The following is a 22,625-nucleotide window of genomic DNA, read 5'->3' as shown; positions in this document are numbered from 1 at the left end:
GGAACTAATCAATAGCTGCTTGCTTTTGCATAAATTCTGCCTCTAGATTGTCAAATACTTGAAATTATGGACTAATGCACAATTCATCTTTGGATTATTCCCTAATGTATAGTAAATAAATGCTAATTTAAAATCACCTGTAAATTTTGTTTAAAATATCATTTTTGTATTTTTAACTTTTTAAGATTTTATTTATTCATTTGAGACAGACAGAGAGAGAGAGCATGAGCAGGGGGGAGAGGTGAGAGAGAGAGAGAGAAGAAGACTCCCCACTGAGCAGAGAGACCAAAGCGGGGCTCAATCCCAGGACCTGGAGATCATGACCTGAGTGGAAGGCAGATGCTCAACCATCTGAGCCACCCAGGTGCCCTTTAAAATATAATTTTAAAGGAAAAAAGATATAAACAAAAATAGTTCTTAGATAAGAAATATCAACATTGAGGAAGTTTTGAAATAGCTAAACGCTGCCAATCATATTTTTAAATAGTATCTAGTTTATGAAGGAGTTGGGAGTTTTTTGGCCCATAATCAAAACATTATTGAAAAAGTGACAGCAAAATAGGAGATCACTGTTGTCTGCCTCACAAAATGAAACATAATTACATCATTTGATAGATTAACTAGAATTACTGAACTGATAAGGCTTTCTGTGGATCATTAATGTTGCTTTCTTCTAAATGAACACCCTGTGAAGGAAGCATGAGAGCATATTTAACACAAGTCTACTATATGTCTGGTATAGTTTTAATGACAAAAAGTACTTTGTAAGTAAAACATTTAAGTTTTAGGAATATTATATTAATATTCACATATAGGTTATTTTCCTTTTATACCAGAAATTCACTATTACTCTGATGTGACTATAACTATCACTCTTGTTTCTCAAATGCTATAATGGAGTCTATTTAAGACCATGATCCTGAATTCAGCAGTTAAAACTTCAATGAGGGGCGCCTGGGTGGCTCAGTCGTTAAGCGTCTGCCTTCGGCTCAGGTCATGATCCCAGGGTCCTGGGATCGAGTCCCACATCGGGCTCCCTGCTCGGCGGGAGGCCTGCTTCTCCCTCTCCCACTCCCCCTGCTTGTGTTCCTGCTCTCGCTGTCTCTCTCTGTCAAATAAATAAATAAAATCTTAAAAAAAAAAAAAGAAACTTCAATGAAAGCTGTCAGAAGATGCAATCTTAATGTTTAGGAACTACTCTGAATTACTTTCCTAAGAAATCTGTCAGTACATGGGCACAAAGTTCTAAGATTATGGCATGTTATAAAGGTTTCAGAAATCTGATGCAAGAGTTTTTAGTCTGAGCTCCATAAGTGGACTTCAGGGGTCAGCAGAACCCTATAAGTCATAAAGAAAATTTATGTACATCTGCATTCCTCTTTTTAATCAGATTATTGAGGGCATTGGATGTATTTTACCTAGGGCCGCTATTGGTATTTTACTTGGGACAATACTTCTTTGTTAGAGACTGTTCCAGATTTTGAAGGACATATAACATCCCTTGGAAGCCTGTTCATCAAATGCCAGGAACGACTTCTTAATCTTTGTGACAACCCAAAACAATCTCCATTCCTTACAACAATCCACCCCCTAGGGCTTCTTGGATTGAAAAATCACTGGATATTATATAATCCCAAGGAAGATCAAGAAGCATTGCTTTCCAAAGCTTTGATTGCCTCATTTTTGAAAAGTGCTTTCTTGCTTGTGGGATGATGATCTTACAGAGAACAGGAAGATGGGACTGAAAACCTCAGTTAGGTGAATTAACATGTATTGTGAGAATATCTGAGAAAGAGAAGCAAAAGAGTAGAAAGAAGGCAGTAGTCAGAATGAGATGTCTGAATTTAAGTTCAGAAGTTCAAGCAGTTCCAGATGATGACAAGTTCATCTGTGTCCATGGAAGTGGATGGCTCATGTGGGTGGAGGTGAATATCATTAAAGATGAAGAGGTCAATGTTGGTTCCCAGCCCTTGTGGGAGCTTTCTTGGTATAATCTGAAACCGTGTCCTGTATGTGGAGGGCAGGGAGAGACCAAAGAAAGAGTCTGGTAGGTGGAAGTATTAATAATAACAAAGGGAACTAACATATAGGGCTAGTCTTGGGCGGCAGCAAGACAAATGAATCCCTGCACCCACTCTCCAAACTTGAAAGTTTATAAAGAGATCCTGACAGGCTCAGTAAGGTACATACTGTGTAGGTGTTTTCAACACCACATTGCCATCTCAAGGCTATGTCCTCGGAGCAGCCTCTGGGAGCAGGTAAGGCAAGCAGAACCCACATTCCAAGGACAAGGGAGGAGGTGAGGAGCCTCTGAGTGCCCAAGTCCAGTTCACAGGTCAATCAGTGGTCATGTCTTTATGATGACATTCTTCTATAGTCAAGGAACAAAATGACCATGTTGTTGAATGAGGTATCCACATGTACTTTGAAAAGACTCAGTTAGTGGTAGGACTTACGATGAGGGGTGTTAGGTAATAGAGCTTCAAAAGGGAACCTGACATTTGACTTTTGGAAAGATAGTTTGACATCTCTAATAGTCAGGAAAAAGCAAGTCAGAAAATTATTGGATACTATTTCTCACCAGTTTGACGAATATTAAAAGACTGATAGGGCACCTGGGTGGCTCAGTCGTTAAGCGTCTGCCTTCGGCTCAGGTCATGGTCCCAGGGTCCTGGGATGGAGCCCCACATCGGGCTCCCTGCTCAGCCAGAAGCCTGCTTCTCCCTCTCCCACTCCCCCTGCTTGTGTTCCCTCTCTCGCTGTGTCTCTCTCTGTCAAATAAATAAACAAATCTTTAAAAAGAAAAGACTGATAATAGTCATCATTGGAGATTGAATAGGCGAAAAGATATTTTGTATTCCTGAAGGGAATGCTACTATCTTTTTGGTTACAGATTTGGAAATATCTGTTAATTCTTCCATCCTACTCTTGAGAAGCTATTCTGTAGGGACATAACTACCAATATAGAAGGCTAAATGCACAAATCTGTTTATTGTAGTGTTGTTGGCAGTGTTAAAAAAAAACTGGTAACAAAATATCTATCAATAGTGGGATAGTGCATTTATAGTATGGAATGTTTTGCTTCTACTAAAACGGAAACAAGTTAGAAATAAATGTTTTAAGAGAAAATATATGTAGAAACTTTTTCAAGTTACAAAATTATATGTGGAGTAAGCAATAAAAAGAAAAATCCTATGTTTGTTAGTATGAAAATAGAGAAAAGTGTGGAAGATTACCCACCAATTTGTTCACGTGGGATATATCATAGGATAGGAATGGAAGGGAGAAGACAGAGATTACGAGTGCTTTGCTTAAACACCTTGAATTTTGTGACTAGCTTAACTAGGATTACTTTTACCATTAAAAACAAAACTACCATGATGAGCAAAATAATCTGTTAACTCAAAAGAAATTACAATTTTAAAACGGATGAGAGAAGTATATGAATAGCATTAAGAGGCAGAACAATTCATGTGCCTTGAAAGATCAATAAATTACCTAGAAAGAGAACAATCTAAGTAAAGAACTCTAAGAATTTTTCTCATACCTAACAATATTTTTAAGAAAAAGATCAGCCTACTCAAATTTTAAATTCAGTTAGTCACGTTACTAACCTGAATCTCTTCAGCGTACATGTGGATACCTCATTCAACAACACAGCCATTTTTACTGTAATGAGATCTAACTTATAGGAAATTTTTTTCTTTATATGTGCTGGAGGTTCATTGTTTAGAAAGTAGTAATCTCTACTTTTGTAACAACTGACAAATAACATTCAGAATTTAACAGGTAGGTACTCCCTGGCACTTGTCTTGTTTCCTTGCCTGAGACACAATGTCTCTAGACATTGCCTGGAACTAGTGTAGTGTTTTACGAAACACAGCCCATCCCTAGCCTTTGGCTATAGATACAGTATTACATGTCATAAAAATAGATAAAGAAAAATAAGAAGCAGAAGGCATATATGAAAGATGAAGGCTATTATCTCTCTTAACATCATGCTGCATGTGAATGCTGTGTTTTGCAGAACTGGGATAAGGAAACTGTTTCTTTAGCTTAAATTGTCATGGTATTGCTGTTTATCCCCCCTCCACCCATTTGAGCTAGTGCGTTATGGTTGGAGCTATGAACCTGGGCGTCATCAGTGAACTCCACCCCTTACTTCCAGTTCCACAAGAACCGTAAGTAGGTGGATAGGTGTGTGTGTGATAGGGTGGTGCCCCTGTCACATCCATCTATTATACTCCTGCTAATCTAGTTGTTGAGCCAACAGGAAGTTGCCACCCTATAAGGAATGAAGGAAAACTTCCATTCAGCTGATCTTCAGTGCTCCCAACTTTACTTGATATTTAAGAGCATGTACTTTGGAATCAAATTCCAGCTCTCTAGTTCCTAATTGTATGATTTGGCCATGTTATTTATCTTATCCCCTGAGCCTCAGTTTCTTTGCCTGTAAAATAGTGTTGTACCTATAGAGTTTTTGTGAAGATAAAGTGAGAAAATACACAAAAAGTTCCTAATACCAAGTCTGCTCAGAAAATATTGATTCCTCATCTCCTCATCTACCTATTTCAAAATGTCTAACTTTGACCTCTCATTTAATTTTCCTTTCACTGTCTATCACCTACTTTCTGCCCTTCCTGGTGCTTTCCCTTCTCTAAATGGATGGTCTTCTTTCTGGAACAATTGATTCTTTTTCTTCCTTAATATTTTAATTTTTAGCCACTAGAGGGCTGTGTAGCAGGATACAATTCCACTCACCCTGACCACATTAGGAAATTAGAGAATAAAATCAAAGAACCAAAGAGGAGTCAAATAATCATAGTGTTGAGGAGACATTAGAAAACATTTAATCCAACACAAATTTAAAGATGAGGGAACTAGATATTTAAACAAATATGAACAGGTAATTGTTATGGTTTTCAAATCACTACCTCTACAAATCTAGAGTTAATAAATAAATTTCATTTTCTCTTGAAAGTTTTCTAACTTTTAAATCATTTTATGAAAGGAAAGAAGACACATGTGAGGGTGAATAAACCTCCTTTAGGTGGTTTATACAAAGCCATTTTCTTTAAATTGCCTTAATTAAATACATATGTATGTATATATATATATATATTTTTTTTTTTTTTTTTTTAAAGAGAGTGAGAGTGTGCCAGCAGGGGAGGGAGGAGCAGTGGGAGAGGGAGAGAGAGAATCTTAAGCAGGCTCCACACCCAGCATGGAACCTGAGGTGGGGCTCGATATTGGCAACCCTAACAAAGATCATGACCTGAGCTGAAATCAAGAGTTGGGTGTTTAACTGACTGAGCTACTCAGGTTCCCCTAAATATTTTCTTTAATTCAATTCAAATAATTTAAAATGCAAAGTAAATCCACACATTTAATTAAAAATGTAAAATATCTACATTTGAAATATCTCAGGTAGGTTTTAACTTTTGCTTTGTTTAACATTCAACAAATTGAAATTAGTCTGTACTTAGATATCCAAGTAACTCCAAGCATTAAGGCAATCTCTTAACTTTGAACACCCATTCATTCTAAAATATGTAAAAAAGATGTCAAGAAGTACTCATACCTACCTAGAAACTAATAGAAACTATGATGCTGTCATTGAAAAATAGCCTTCAGCAAATATCCTACACCTAAAAGTATAGGATATTTAAAAGTATCAACTAAAAATGCAAACAATTAAAGAAATGAAATATCCCTGTAAACTGTTCAGTCCAGATGGTACTTTTATATTTATTCATTCACTTTTCACACATATAGCCATAGTCCTTATGTCTGGGAAAGTGCTTTATATTTCTGTTTGTTATTTTTTCATTATTCTTTCATTTAAAAAAATGTTGCTCTGTACTTTTGAGCATAAGCCAGACCCCAAAGAATTCCACTACACATATGCTGGTAGCAGTGAGAGTTGTCTCTGTGCTCAGAGCTACACTGAGCAGAACTAAATAGCCAGAAGCTCCATAACTAACATTCCATCAATATGGAAGTGTTTAAATATGTTCTCATGCTTAAGTTATATTTTAAGAAAAGGCACTTATAAATCTGTCCATAAAATGCTATCTACAATTGGCAAAATTAAACTAACATTTTTATACATGTGGAATAAGCCAAATCCTGATTTTAAGTGAGGCTAATGAGCATGGTGACAGATTCTTGACATTTGGAAAATGGAGAAGAGAGTTTTGTTGTTGTTGTTTTAATAATCCTCTCACAAAATGATTTAGTGACTCCAACACCAATTCTTTGATACTTGGCCTTCATTCTTATAGCCCTTACACACAGTAAGGAGTAGTAATTTGATTGATTCATTCATTCGTTCATTGGACAAATATTTCTTGAGTTCTTACTATAGGCCAGGCAGAAGGCTAGGGAAAAATTTAGAACTGAACCAACCAACCTAACAATCAGAAACAAGTTCCATAGTCCTTGTCCTTTTGAAACTGATATATATATATATATATATATATATAGTGTGTGTGTATGTGTGTGTGTGTGTGTGTGTGTGGTGGAGGAGGTGCAGATTGGATATAGATGTTAATCAAAGAAAGGTAAAATTACCCAGTGTGACAAATGATAAAGACACATGTGATGTTAAAAAATTTAACCAGAGAGGAACATCAGAGGAACTTCCCTCTGGGACTGAAGACTGGGTTGAGATCTGAAGAAAAAATAAGCAAGCTAGGTAAAGAGCCAGAAGAGTAGCTCTCTGGGCACATGGAAAAAACTGTAAAAGACCCCATTATAAGAAGGAATATTTCCTGTCTCAGGAAAGGAAAGAAGGACCTGGAGCAAAAGAAGGCATGGTTTGAGAAAAGGTTCTGGAAGGAGAAAATCCTCGACTATGCAGGGTTTTGCAGGCCAAATTGAGGATTTTAGTTTTTCCCAAAAATTATTGAAAATCAACAAAAGAGTAATAGGATTAGATTTGCATTAGGAAAAGGTCACTGTAGCTGTTATGACTAAAATGGATGGGCCCAAGAGAAATGTGTGCACATTTGTAACATGAGACATGTATAACAATGTTCATAGCAGTTTGCTGTTTTTAATAGCCCTAAACTAGAAGCAGTCTCAATGTTCAGTAAGAGTGGAATTAATAACTGTGCTGTAAATATACAATAGATTGCTACATAAAAATGAGAATGAGGGGCGCCTGAGTGGCTCAGTCAGTTAAGCGCCCAACTCTTGATCTCAACTCAGGTCTTGATCTTGGGGTTGTGAGTTCAAGCCCCACATTGGGTTCCATGCTGGGTGTGGAGCCTATTTAAAAATAAATAAATATTGGGGTGCCTAGGTGGCTTGGTTGTTAAGCATCTGCCTTCAGCTCAGGTCATGATCCCAGACTCCTGGGATCAAGCCCCGCATCAGGCTCCCTGCTTGGCTGGAAGCCTGCTTCTCCCTCTCACACTCCCCCTACTTGTGTTCCCTTTCTCGCTGTCTCTCTCTGTCAAAAAATAAATTAAAAAATCTTTAAAAAAAATAAATAAAAATAAAAGTGGGAATGAGCAGACTATGATTGTACACTGCAACATGGATAAAGTTCATGCATATAATGTTAAATGAAACAAACCAGACATAGAAGGATACATACAGTATGATCCTACTTGCATAAAGTTAAAAGCCCATAAAACTAATGTGTGGTGTTAGAAGTCAGGATAATGCTTATACTAGGAGTGGGGAAAGAGGGCTGTTTGTTAGAAGGTGGTATTAAGTGGGCTTCCGAGCTGGCAGTGCCCTATTTATTAGTTGGATGGTGGTTAAACAGGTGTTCAATTTGTGAAAATGTATTGTGTATACATTGTATATTTATGTTTTATGCAGTTTTCAGTATTTGATATCACACTTAAAAACATTTTTTAAAGTTTTTGTTTGTTTTTGTTTTTAAGACTAGATTGATTGAGGGGCACGTGGCTGGCTCAGTTGGTGGATCATAGGAGTCTTGGACTTGGGGTTGTGGGTTTGAGCCCCACACTGATTGCAGAGATTACTTAAAATCTTTTTTTTTTTTTAAAGAGAATAGATGGAGTTATTGAATGGATACAGTAAGATCAGTCAGGAAGCAATGGCAATAGCCCAAGTGGGAGATTTCTATTTGAATCTCTCTAACATGGTGAAGATGGAAAGGAGACTTATTTGAAAGGGATTATTTAGGAGATAAAATGAACAGGATTTGGTGGTGAATTGGATAGAGAGTATGAGGAATGAGGAGGTAGCAGGGTGATTCCTAGGAGCCACTGATTTAAGAAACAAAAAAAGCAGGCGTTTGTTTGTCAGCAGGGACAAGGGTAGAAAGGATGAGGCTGAGGGTAAGTTTTCATCTTTGGTAGAAGTTAAGGGGTCAGCCAGAGACGAGCTCTAAGAAAAAGAGAGGGAGGTTGGACTTGTTCAGAGAGCAGAGAAAGTAGTTGTGGAGAATGAGAAAGTGAGTGACCTAAAGAATATAGTGGGATTGTTGAGTGGTACTGAGACATCTTTTGATCATCACCAGTTTATAGTGAACGTTTTACCCTGAACAATGCCTTAAGCCAGCATCGTTCATCCCCTCTTGTCCAGGCATGAAGAGAATTGGCAATCAGGGTCACACACAATTAGAATTAGGCCAAATGGGTGTTACCAGGAGTTTGGGGCATTAAAATAATTAAAAATAGACCAATAAGAGGTTGTAATAAATCTCAATTTTCCACCTTCTTCATAAAGGAGGAGGATCTTCAGTGGGCACCTGTTTTAGAGTTCCCTGTGAGTATGGAAGTTCTCCCGAGAAGGGAAGAGAGAAGATGAGGGAAGCTGGTGTGATGAGGGTCCTGGGGCTCCAGGATTACTCTCTTGTCTCTAAGCACACTTCCATTGTCACTGTCACCACAGTCACATATTACCATTTCCTCTCTTTAACTTTCTCTTTGTTGTTCTTCTTCTCCAAGTTGCTTTTGGGGATTATATGGAAGAAATAAGCACGAAATAGACACACTAAAGTTGTGTCGCGACCCTGGCAGATTTGGGACTGGAGATACTACCTTGAAAAGAAGATTAGTGTTTCAACTTTTGGACAAAACAGTTTATACATAGTTTCAGGCCACAGTAACCAATGGACCCAAAGATAGCAAGTCCATGCAGTTTCAGTGATATGCCAATTAGCATTTGGACATTGCCCAAAATTGCAGTTTTATCTTTGGCATTTGCCTATCTCCCTTTCTCTTTCTTCTGCCAATACCTCACTAATTTATTCATTCAGTCATTCAGTCCTTTGTTCCACAAACATGTTGAGTAACCACCATGCGTCATACACTGAAGCTAGTTGTCTTCTAGCAACTCACACTTGGGGTTTCTCACCCCAAAGGATCACCCCTCCCCACTAAATTAGCCCTCTATCTTCCATAACCATTCAACCATTTCTGGAAGGGTGCTGATTAGTTATTTATTTAAATAACTCATATCAATATTATGCATAAATTATAATAGCTATAAACATATGCCAAGCTCTCTTCTAAGCCCTTTATATGTGTGAATACTTTTAATCCTCACAACATACTATAAAGTAAGTACTATTATTATCTCCAAGTTAAAAACTAGAAACCTAAGGCATCGAAAGGTTAAGCAGCATGCTCAGTAGGGAGGTGGCAGAGAGGATTCAACCAGTCTTTCTTCACAGTCTATGTTCCTAATCACTGCCCAGCATAGCCTACACCTGAGGCTTGTGGCAAGGTATTGGGGAGGAAGAATTTCTTCTGCCCTTCAAGGTCCTTTAGCTGGGCTAAGAATCAAATTGGCATGAGACAAATTAACAGGAGAAAATAAAAGTTAATGGCATACATGTGGGGAATCCACAGACAGGGAAATTCCAAAGATAGTCAGGCAACATGATGTGTGTGTGTTTTTGTTTTGTTCTGTTTTTTGTTTGTTTTTAGGCAATGTGATGTTTATGAGCTAAGGAGAGGGGGAGGAGTCTGAGGATACAAAGGGGAGAAAGACCATTAGCAGGAGGGTGAAAGGAGGTGTTTGGAAAACAAAGGTTGCTCTATTATGTAGATAAATTTCTTAAACAAAGAGGAATCTCTGTTAATAGCTTTCTTCCAAGTATAAGCAAGCAGTTGAGGAGGAAGTAAAAAGCTTGTCCTGAATCTGCTGGGTTTTACTTGCTTTTAACTCAAAATAACGTTCATGCCAAAGTGGCCCATCTTGGGGGCAGCCTGCCCTTGGCCCTTACAGAGGCAATAAGTGGTGATGTGTTCTTACAGGCTTTGTTATAGGTTGGAATTGAAATTTTCTTTCTGCTTTGAATTGACCCTTTTGTTCTTATCATCAGGAGTCCAGTGATCATTAGGATAAGATTGTTCTGTTGGTATTGAATTTTATATAAATGTCAAATAAAGTAAAAGTCTATTCATGACTAATCTGAGGAAAGACTTTTTTATGGTCATTGGGATTGATAGTAATGAGGGTATAGGGTCTTTGAACCTGGGCATGCTCTACTTGACTTGTGGGGTGTTTAGACCTATCCAGGGAAGCAGAAAGAAGAAGGATGTACATTTGTGTACATTAGTGATCTCCCACAGAGATAGAAAACATGTAGCAGTTAGAGTGGTGGTCCAGTTAGACCAGTTAGTTAATGGGATATCTAATTTCTATTGAATCAGTGAATTAGAAGAAGTATTTGTGAAATTTTTATAATCAGCATGCTGGGGTACCTGAGTGGCTCAGTCGGTTAAGCATCTGACGATTGGTTTTGACTCAGGTCATGATCTCGGGGTCATGGGATCAAGCCCTGCTTTGGGCTCCACGCTCAGCAAGTAGTCTGCTTGAGATTCTCTCTCTCCCTCTCCCTCCGCCCCTCCCCCACCATGCTCTCTCTCTAAAATAAATAAATCTTAAATAAAAAGTTATATAATAAGTATCCTTTTGGGAAGATTAAAACCAGAGTATTACTTCTCAACTTACTCTGGAAAGGAGGAGATAAAGCAGATGAAGCAAATACTATGAAATCCCCAAGATGCTTAATTTTTATTTAAACAGAAAAGAAAAAAACTGCACTTTATAGTTTTACCTAGCACTGTGGGCTTAATATACAAGAATATGAAGAAAAGAGTGCACTTCTTTTTATATTTCTCCCTCAGTGATTTCATTCATCCTCATTATCATTTTAATTCTCTCATTCATATATTTGTTATTTAGCTCTATTTTTATTCATTTGTTCACTCATTTGCTAATGCACCTATTAAACAAATACTTTTTTAAAATTTATTTTTATTTATTTTTATTTTTTATTATGTTAATCACCATACATTACATGATTAGTTCTTGATGTAGTGTTCCATGATTCATTGTTTGTGCATAACACCCAGTGCTCCACGCAGAATGTGGCCTCTTTAATACCCATCACCAGGCTAACCCATCCCCCCACCCTCCTCCCCTCTAGAACCCTCAGTTTGTTTTTCAGAGTCCATCGTCTCTCATGGTTCGCCTCCCCCTCCAACTTACTCCCCTTCATTCTTCCCCTCCTGCTATCTTCTTCTTTTTCTTTTTTCTTAACATATGTTGCATTATTTGTTTCAGAAGTACAGATCTGTGATTCAACAGTCTTGCACAATTCACAGCGCTCACCATAGCACATACCCTACCCAATGTCTATCACCCAGCCACCCCATCCCTCCCACCCCCCATCACTCCAGCAACCCTCAGTTTGTTTCCTGAGATTAAGAATTCCTCATATCAGTGAGGTCATATGATACATGTCTTTCTCTGATTGACTTATTTCACTCAGCATAACACCCTCCAGTTCCATCCACATCGTTGCAAATGGCAAGATCTCATTCCTTTTGATGGCTGCATAATATTCCATTGTTAAACAAATACTTTTAAAGTATCTACCATTTATTATTCTGGGTGCTATGAATATTCCAGTAAATAACATAAGCAAAATTCCTGCTCCACAAAGTTTACAGGCTAAGGAGGGCAGGGGTCATAGGCAGAGAGAATAAACTAGCAAATTAGTGAATAAGATAAATGGAGAAATAAGCTATATAAATAATACTGACCAATGTGATCCAGAGGGACTGGTTGAGGGCTATTTTAACTTTTTAATTTAAATTGAATTAATTAACATATAGTGTATTATTACTTTTAGAGGTCAAGTTCAGTGATTCATTAGTCTTATATAACACCCAGTGCTCATTACATCACGTGCCCTCCTTAACGCCCATCACCCATTTACCCCATCCCCCCACCCCCACCCATCCAGCAACCCTCAGTTTGTTTCCTATGATTAAGAGTCTCTTATGGTTTGTCTCGCCCCTTGATTTTGTCTTGTTTTATTTTTCCCTCCCTTCCCCTAAGTTCCTCTGTTTTGTTTCTTAAATTGAAAATATGAGTGAAATCATATAATTGTCTTTCTCTGATTGACTTATTTCACTTAGCATAATACCCTCTAGTTCCATCCATGTCATTGTAAATGATAAGATTTCTTTTTCTTTTTTTGATGGTTGAGTAATAGTCCATTGTGTGTGTGTGTGTGTGTGTGTGTGTGTGTGTGTACCACTTCTTTATCCATTCATCTGTTGATGGGCATCTGGGCTCTTTCCATAGTTTGGCTATTGTGGACATTGCTGCTATAAACATTGGGGTGCATGTGGCCCTTCAGATCACTGCTTTTTTATCTTTGGGGTAAATACCCAGTAGTGCAATTGCTGGGTCATAGGGTACCTCTACTTTTAACTTTTTGAGGAATCTCCATACTATTTTCCAGAGTGGCTGCACCAGCTTTCATTTCCACCAGCAGTCATCAGAAATGCAAATCAAAACCAAAATGAGATATCACCTCACACCCATTAAAATGGCTACTATTAAAATACATCAAATGTTGGTGAGGATGTGGAGAAATTGGAATGCTTGTGCACCGTTAGCAGGAATGTAAATTGGTATTGCCGCTATGGCAAATAGTATCAAGTTTCCTCAAGAAATTAAAAACAGCACTACCATCAATCCAGCAATACCACTTCTAGGTATATACCCAAAAGAATTAAAAGCAGGGTCTCAAAGAGATATCTGCATACCCATGTTCATAGCAGTATTATTCACAATAGCCAAAAGGCAGACACAACCCACTCTATCAATGGAAGAATGGATAAACAAAATGTGGTATAAACATACAATGGCTTTTATTCAGCCTTAAAAAGGAAGAAAATCCTGTCACATGTCACAGTGTGGATGAACTTTGAGGCAATTATGCTAAATAAAATAAGCCAATCACAAAAGGACAAATTCTGTCCAGGTCTACTTGTGTGAAGTACCTCACACAGTCAAATTCATAGAAATGGAAAGTTGAATGATGGTTACCAGGGACTGGAGAGAGGAAGAAAAAGGAATTATTGTTTCATGGGTATGAAGTTTCCAACTTGTAAGATGATGCTTTTTCACAACAATGCGAATGTACTTAACACTACTAAACTGTACACTTGAAAATGGTTAAGACGGTAAATTTTATGTTTTTTATCACAATAGAAAATTTTTTTTGTTACTTAAGTCCTCAAAATCATTATGCTGTTTTTGTATTAAACTTCTATTTATTTTTATTTTTTTTAATTTGAGAGAGAGAGAGCGAGCAAGCAGGAGCTGGGGAGGTGGAGGGGCAGAAGGAGAGGGAGAAGCAGACTCCCCACTGAACAGGGAACCACACTTGGGTCTCCATCCCAAGACCCTGGAGTCAAGACCTCAGCCCAAGGCAGACGCTTAACCGACTGAGCCATTCAGGCACCTTTGTATTAAACTTTTAGAATTTATGTGTGTGTGCATGTGTGCATGTGTGTGTGTGTGTGTGTGTGTGTTAGGTTGCAGGAAAATATATGTATCTGCTTGGATCTACATTAACCTCACTTATCTACACCCCACCTTTGTGGATCTCAGAAAGTTGTTGCATGGAGCAAGAAGCTAGCCTGAACAAGAGGGCTTTGACACTTACTTCGTCACTGTTTATCAGTCTTGAGTTATCAATATCTGCATGTTGCAAAAGGTCACTTTATAGTGGCTTTTTCTTTTTTTTTATAGTAGCTTTCCAAAAAAATGAGTCTTATTATGGGACCTCTTTTACCCCATCCTTATGTGAGTCCCAAGACACTTTTCTAGCATAAACTTTTGTAGTTTTATACATTTACATGATGTTTAGGCCCAATTCCTTTTATTTCCAGATAGAAATTGATTGAACTTTATTGAGCCTTGTTATGTGGCCTGAGAAGTGGTCAAATTTTGTAAATGTTCCATTTGGGATTTTAAAAAAAGTGTGTATCTATTTTTGTATGTGTACAACTTCATATATACAAATATATTCACATTATTCACATTCATTTTATATATGTTCATTAGAATAAGCTTTTACATTTTTCAATTAGTAAGAGATTTGTAGACCCAATAAATTTTAATTACTAAATTTAATATATTCAATGGATAAAAGATAAATAATATATTTGATATATAAGGTTGCCTCCTACTTTATATGGATTAAACTAACTACAATTAAATGATTTGGCAAGTGATTATTTAGTGTTTAATATTTCATTATTTCACTGTTGCATAATCTATATTATAGGTATTAAATAACATAAGAACGCATAAGGTGATTAAATATTTAATCAATTTAATATTTATCTTCTACATTGGGTAACAAACAAGTACTGAGCTAAAGCATATAATTTTCAATGTGCTTAACTTTAGAAGCCTTGTGTATTCACTTTTATAATTACTTATTTTAAATTTAATCTTATTTTTGCTTTTTAGAACTTTCCTGCTACAGTTATCTATATTCTGTGTAAACACTAGAGAGATACTCTTCATTGTCCAAAACTGGTTCACTTTACATGACCTGAACTTGAGAAGCTAATGTTTCTCAGGTTTCAAGGCAACATACTAAACGTACGGGAGCACCTACTGGTGAAGGGTGATACAGTCCTACAGACTGGTTTCTACTGGACCTTGTCATTTAGACCAAGTTGGAGGGCATAAGGATTATGAAGCCTTTAAATGTGTAATCAAGGCAATCCTGCTGCCAGAAAATGCTTATTGCTTAAATGTTGCAACAGAGTGGTCATAGGCAGGAAATACAAGAGTTGAGAAGATATTACAAAACAAATATGCCATTTAGATGGGACACAACATCTAAGGGGCATACAGTTGTTTAGTATCGGGGTACTAAAATGTTTCGTGAAGACTGAGACCAGGTCTGTGCTGTTCACTTAGAATCCCTAGCACAATAAATGGTACCTTGAATGTGTCAATAAATATTTACTGGTTAACCAGTTTGGACATTTGTTCCTCAAAACATTTGAAAATTTGCCTTTTGTTCTCCTTCTCCCATATGATTGCATTCAACATTTATAAGAAATGTTGCATAATCTATATTTGGTTCATCTAGGTTCAAATTTCAGCTCTATAGCTTAGTAGCTGTATGAGGTTGGATGAATTACTTAACCTTTCTGTCCTCACTTTCCTCTTTTATTAAATTACAGTTCTGTGAAGATGTAATGAGTCAAATATATGCAATGCTTTGTGCCTTCTTGATAAATAATAAATAGTAGCTATTGACTTTTTCCTCTCAGGGTACACATTTTCCTAATTTTCAGTGGACAGTAAAGTTCTCTGGACAAGGGCCATATTTTATTTATTCCTAGAGCCTATCACAGTGCCTGGCATAGGCTGGTTCTTAATAAATAAGTGTGTGTTGAATTAATAAAGAAAATAAATACTTAAGCAACTATTTGGGGACTGTTATTCATAGTACTACATAAGGTTGCACATCATACAACTTGTAAATGAGGTGTATGTAGACACATACCCAATAGTCATTTAAAATATAGAAATAGGGCATTTTCTACCCCTGGAATAATTTGTAATTCCTTTGATTGATCAAATGTTTTTGATGGTGATTAAGAAATTCACAAGAAATGTTGAGTTCAAGTAACTGCTCATTGGACAGAGACTATACTATAGAGTATTCACACATAGCCACATTCTATCTTAGCTACATAGTGATTTTTACCCTGAAGGACATTTTTCTCACTTGCTTTCATTAACACAAGCCCTGTGTATAAGTGTAGATAACTGCTTTTGGAAATTTCACAATAAAAACTGTAAAGCAGTTTAGTACTTGGTAATCAGGAAAGGCACCAACAATGGAAGAAGGGATTTGCTTTTAATAAAAATATTTTATATATCCATCTGAAAGTTCTCATGTGGCAAACATGACAAGTACAACTCTAAAACATATTTGGCATACCTAAAGGTGTATCGGCAGAAATGTCAATACCGTGGGTTATATGAAAGTATTGTACATTCTAAATGAGAATACAATTTACCCATAAAGTAATTCTATCAAAGTCATCTCTTTTAATCAATGGTTTAATAATCATTACCATTTTCTGTGCATCTCAGAAGTGTGTAACATTCTCCGGATCTAGGTTCCAGTGTGTAACAAATTTTTCTAGGCTTATGGAATCAAAAAATTATTGCAAACAGATTTTAATAGGCTAAGCCTATTGCCAAATATGAAATTATACTTGGGACCAATGTCTCAAATAAAAAACTAGCATATTCATTTATACCTTTACTGGCAGAGCAGTTTGACACAAAACCCAAATTACTGTCAAGGGAAAACTATTCCTATTGGAAACAAATGTAAACTTGAGTTGAATATCAGGATATATCATTTTCCTTGAGATTCCTGGAGAGGGATTTTTTAAACATTATTGTGTTTACCAGAACACACACTATTTTAGAATCATGCTTGGCCTAACACTACATGCTGGAGAAATAAAATGCAACATTTTCATGGAATGCAACTTATTTTCCAAGTTCAAAAGTTAGCCAAAAATGCCCATTTACAAATCTAAGCTCCATTAAACTTACAGCTTACTTTGACAAAACACCAAAATCCCAGAAGTCAAAAGTATGGGCAAATAGATGGTAAATACATGGTAAAAGTACTTTGAAAATTGAAATATTTTCTTTTTCCTTTCTGCATCCACCCTCTTTAATTTCTCAATCTTGTTCACTTTTTTTTTTTTTGTAGAATATAAGAATTGTAAAATATGGTATACTCATTGGACCATTTTAGAATTAGTTAAATGGTACATGAATACAAATTCAAATCACAGATTTTTTCCCCTCCAAGTTAGAGGATATTGGTCCTTGATGAAAATTCGGAAAATAAATAGGCACAAAAAAGCTCATGTAAAACATGTTTTTCTTAGAACTGTAACATTTAAATTACAGTGTGTATAGTTTTAGTACAGAACTTTAAACATCCTCGAATCCTGTACATTATAAATAATGAATCTTATTTATTTCAACTCACTGGTAGGATGTATCAAATAAGGAATAATTACAAATCTAATATTTGTTTTGGCATTCATTTCTAGGTTTCAAAACACAATGTATCATGTCCTAAATGCTTTATTTTTCAAATTGTGAATTAAGGCATGGAAATTATGCACGTTTCAAACGAGGACTTTTCATTTCCTTCTTGTACCTTGAAAAGTTAACTTAAGACACTTGCCTCAGACTGTTCCCTACAGCAGTAGAAACTGAATAACTGCTAATATAGAAGTTAAGATTAATGGATGATTGTTATCAAGTTTAAGTTTTGGCTCTGTGAATTTTTTTGAACCTTTGATACCTGCCTCACTTTTCTAATAGGAAGTAGCAGTACCTGACAAAAGGATATGAATACCTAAAGATACTAACAGAAAAACCTAGACAGATGTACTGATTATGATTTTATACTGCATTCCTTCATATGAGATGGTTACATTTATCCATAACTAACAATGTCTTAATTAGCATGGCAGAATTGAGAATGTGAAAATGTCATGCTGTTCAACTACAGTCATCATGAATGACTTCCAGGTACTCTACCACCTGAGAAAGTCTGGGAATCACTGACTTAGCATTGATTATGATTGTGTCTAAATATGTAAATAAATCCCCAAACCACTAACAACTGATCATTCTCATTTTTTCTGGCCTATCAACATGATGGCATAGGCAGTAGGAGATTAAAATGCCAGGTCTGGCTTGTGCACTTCTAACGTCAGGGCACACAAATAGGTAAGATTTATTTTATATGGACTATTCCATGCAGATTCTTTCTCATTATGTTCACTAAATATTAAATTTACCGATAACACAATGAATTTCCCCTTTGATTGCTGGCTGTAGAGGTACGTTAATATTGAGTATGAGTGCATAGTTGCTGAAAAATTTGCTAACTTTCTTGGCTCATTTTAAACCACAGCCCAGTGACCTTTCTTTCCACTTTGTATTTCTATTTCCACATCTTGTAAACAACCAAATAATAATACCACTAACATTACCAAATCTGTTTTCTTTTCAACGTCTCATTTAACTTTTATTGAAGTTATAGCCCAGTTAGATTTTGAGGATGATAGTGGAAAATAGAAATAGCACTGGATCAAGGAATCAGGAGAACTTCATTTGATCCTTGGATCTGTCCCTAAATAAATTGCATAATTAAGGCAAGTCTTGAGTGTCAATTTTCTCAAAAGTGAATGAGGTAAATAATGGTTGCCTCAAAAGATTGCCATAAGAATTAAAATGAAATTATATAAATGAGGATTGTAAATTATAAAGTGCTTTTTCATTGTATGTTGTTACTACTGTGATTTTGAGAATCCCTACATTCTATTATAGCACTGCTATTTAAAAATGTGGTGGACTCCTCCTTTGAGCACAAAAACAAGCTGAGTATTTCTGGACAGAAGTTGCAGTAGATAATGCTGCCAAGCAAAGTAACAGGCTGAGACATACATTGTTTGGATACTCCTTTTCTGTATTGGCAATTCTCATCTTAAATGAATGACTTTATTAACAAATATGTAAGATTCTCATTAAAACTAATTTGTTATGTGCCCATAGTAAGATGCTCAAAATCTAAAATTTAAAAATAGGCATTTTATACATGTTTAGCCATCTTCTTTCAACCACTGCCATTAAAATAATTTTTTTCATATTGAAATTATCAAACTGTCAGCTATTTTGTATACAGGGTTTAGTTGATCACGAGTAATGAACATGAATTCTACCTATTAAACCTGATAACCATAAGTGGACTGAAACGTTACTCAAACTTCTAATTTTATGTACCTGGTTTCAAACCATATATGTTCTTAAGTTGTTCCATCCTCAAGATATCTTCCATGTTTGTTAAGAACTTCAGGCACATCACATACACATAGTAAATCTGGTGTTCTTCATAAATTCACCTAGAAAATCCTGTTTGACAGGTGAATTAGGCTTTCACTAGGAATTAGTATAAGCCAAAATGACTAATTTCACATAACGCATTTGTTTATTTTCTTCTGAAAAGTCAGATCATATATTTCCTTGATGCTAAAATTTTATAAAACACTTCTTACTTCCTTATATTCTTTGTGCTTAGTTTAAACACAATGCATGCACTGTAACAGACTGTCTTTGAGTCTTTACCTAAAAAGTAACTTTTAAAACATGTCAAAACAAATTAGGATGTCTCATCTTCATTTTTTATTGTTTTCAGCACTGAGTCTTCTCCCAAAATTTTACATAGTTCATTGAGTCTCTGTTGCATTTTGGGAATTCCAGCTAGCTGAGATTCTAGCTTTTGTTTCTCTTCACTCAGTGTTAAACGGATAGCAGTATCCAATTGTTCAAAGCGCCAACCTCCTTCACCGTCAAACTGTAATAAATGAGTGTGGTATTTCCTGCATAATTAAAATGAAATAATATTATTAGCAATAATTGTGAAAAGCCATTTTAGGTTTATCATTCCAGTTGATATTCAAAGGCAAATTTTCAGTAAGATGCCTATTTTACATTTGATTTTCAAGAATCCCTCAAGAGGTTGAATATTGTGATTTTTTTTAACTCCAGAAGTCACTGATCTCTTGGAAATTCTATTGCTTATATTAAATTTCTTTTATATTCTGAATGTATATGAAGTACTAAGGAAGACATGCTGTTTGTATCTATTTAATTTATCTTCAAAACCACTATGACTCCTGAATAAATATCAAAGCTAAGTTAGAATGGGAATAAGGAAAGGAAGCTGAGGAAAGAAAGTAAAAATTTTAAAGGTTATACAGGAAAAAAAAAAACCCTAAGAAAAGTAAAGGAAATACAAAGGGTGGCTGGGTGGCTCAGTCAGTTGAGCATCGGACTCTTGATCTAAGCTTGGGTCTTGATCTCGGGGTTGTGAGTACCATGCAGGGTGTGGAGCATATTTTTTAAAAAAAGTTTTAAAACACTTTTTAAAAATAAACTCTTTGATAAAAAAAAAACTTTAAAGATACTTCCATGCCTTCATATAATTTAATCTACTTTCTCATGGCTCTGGTTCATAATTAGAAATTTCAGACAGGCATAGAGATTATTTTTTTGATGAGACAGGAGACAATCCATCTTGTCCTGAAGAGAGGCTAAAGTTACTCTGGTTTCTGGGATTTGTGAGGAATGTTTGGAGAGAGTAATGCTAGCAAGCTGGCCTTGCATGGCTGAGCCCCTCCATTTTGTCACTATGCTGAAGAGGCCCATATTCCTATGTGTCCCCAGTTTTCCTGTCTTTTCCTTATAGTTTTTCTTGCTTCTTTTTTTTAAAAAGATTTTATTTATTTGAGAGAGAGAGAATCAGAGAGAGAGCACATGAGAGGGGGGAGGGTCAGAGGGAGAAGCAGACTCCCTGCCAAGCAGGGAGCCTGATGTGGGACTCCATTCAGGGGCTCCAGGATCATGACCCAAGCCGAAGGCAGTCGCTTAACCAACTGAACCACCCAGGTGCCCAGTTTTTCTTGCTTCTTGATCCCTTTTAAGCTCTCATCTGTCATTATCTACTATGATCAGTGGGTTTATTTCAAGTAGATTTACTTCCTTTTTTAAACAAGATATAATTCACATGCCATAAACTCATTCTTTTAAGTGTAAAATTCAGTGATTTTTATTTGAGTCACAAGCTCATGTAACCATCACTACTATCCAATTCCAGAATATTTTCTTTATTCCCAAAAGAAACCCCATACCTATTAGCAGTCCCTCCCCCACCCCCCAGCCCCTGCCAATCATTAGTTTCCTTTCTGTCTCTCTGGATTTGTCTATTCTGGGCATTTCATATGCTGTAATCATATAATATGTGGCTTTTTGTGACTAACTTCTTTCACTTAAAATGATTTCAAAGTTCATCTAGTTGTAGCATGTATTAGTACTTCCTTCATTTTTATGGCTGAATAATATTACACTGCATGATTTTGCATACTTTGTTTATCTATTCTTCAACTGAAAAACCTCTGGTTTCATCTCATTTTGATTGGATGGATCACGCTGTTAAGATGGGGAAACTAACCTGTGTTAAACTATGTCTAAAAGAGTTAAAATCACTCTCAAGCTGAAGGTTGAAAGTTCATGTGTTTGATAACATATGACAGAGATGAATGATCTTGTTTTTAATATTCTTGGGCTTTCCTAACATTGGATTACAACTGGGAGCAATTTTAGAATGCAGTAGTTCTGATCTTGGGCAACTTCTGTCTTCAATGTATAATGAAGGTTTGGCTCGTCACTCCAGTCCCACAACATTACTTGATTCCTACATGGGAGGAAGAAAATGTATGGGTGTTTCATGACCTGAGATTCAGAGGTATGTTATATATAATGGGCTAAAATAATATTTCAGGGTTTGCCTTAGAGGATTTTAAAGGAAACTATTAACTGAGGCTTGTTGGAAATAATCTGTAGACTTCCTGCACTAATAGGATCAAGCTTAGGAAAGTGGTAGGTATAAAGCTATAATTCTATCCAGGAATCAAATAATTTAATAAGCTTCTATAATTTTTGAGCTCTTTGTTTACTGATATTGATTTTAATCTTTACAATCAACAATTACCCCTTTGCTGTCATGGGGAAAATATAATACATTTTTTCTCTCTTCTGAAATCTTTTCAGGGAAAATAAGAATTTCATCTAGGGAGAAAGGCTAATCAGAAATGATGGATCTCTTCAACCTACAATGTCTAAATTAATTTATAATGCAGAAGTAACATGACTTTTAGTTTTATGGGAAAATATACTATGAATAGCTGCAATTAAAAACATTTTTTTCTTGTTAAAAGGCATAAAGTTACAGATTTTGTTATTTGCTTTAAAATTTATTTGTCCTCTGTACACCTATTAAAATGGCCAAACATCCAATACACTGATAACACCAGATGCCAACAAGGCCGTGGAGCAGCAGAAACTCTCATTCATTGCTGGTGGGATTGCAAAATGGTACAGCCACTTGGGTAGACAATTTTGCAGTTTATTAAAAAACTAAACATACTCTTACCATATGATCCAGCAATTTGCACTCCTTGATATTTACCCAAAGGAGTTGAGAAAACTTGTGTCTACCTAAAAACCTTTATATGAATGTTTCTAGCAGGTTTATTTATAATTGCCCAAACTGGAAGTGACCAAGATGTCCTTTAGTAGGATGGATAAATAAACTGTCTACATCTAAACAATGGAATATTATTCAGTGCCTAAAAGAAATGAGCTATTGAGCCATGAAAAGACATGGAGAAAATTTAAATGAATATTACTAAGTGAAG

At 36.0% G+C, this 22,625-nt stretch overlaps 2 protein-coding genes across 29 annotated transcripts in view; one reads left to right on the top strand and one right to left on the bottom strand.

The window, feature by feature from the left end:
* Positions 1–16,185: 16,185 nt before the first annotated feature.
* ABCD2 (ATP binding cassette subfamily D member 2) overlaps positions 16,186–22,625 on the bottom strand; it is an 86,584-nt gene continuing 80,144 nt past the window's right edge. For 3 of the 4 annotated variants that reach the window (XM_025879567.2, XM_073877698.1, XM_073877700.1), the window contains one exon: positions 16,186–19,748. In XM_025879567.2, the coding sequence (XP_025735352.1) occupies positions 19,529–19,748 (220 nt within the window). In that variant the 3' untranslated portion in view covers positions 16,186–19,528. Of the gene's footprint in view, positions 19,749–21,490; positions 21,623–22,625 lie in introns of those variants that run through there. The other variant, XM_073877697.1, reaches the window with a different exon arrangement.
* REDIC1 (regulator of DNA class I crossover intermediates 1) overlaps positions 21,474–22,625 on the top strand; it is a 240,992-nt gene continuing 239,840 nt past the window's right edge. For all 25 annotated transcript variants that reach the window (XR_012373929.1, XR_012373926.1, XR_012373928.1 and 22 more), the window contains exon 1: positions 21,474–21,673. Coding sequence is in view for 7 of the 25 variants with exons in the window: in XM_073877706.1 (XP_073733807.1) it covers positions 21,577–21,673 (97 nt within the window). In the remaining 18 variants the exon portion in view is untranslated. The remainder of the gene's footprint in view (positions 21,674–22,625) is intronic.

The sequence above is a fragment of the Callorhinus ursinus genome, unplaced genomic scaffold (genome assembly GCF_003265705.2).
Source record: "Callorhinus ursinus isolate GAN/ISIS: 27379988/994484 unplaced genomic scaffold, GSC_fseal_2.0 scaffold27, whole genome shotgun sequence".
Taxonomy (NCBI): domain Eukaryota; kingdom Metazoa; phylum Chordata; class Mammalia; order Carnivora; family Otariidae; genus Callorhinus; species Callorhinus ursinus.
This window is presented reverse-complemented; position numbering and strand designations above follow the sequence as displayed.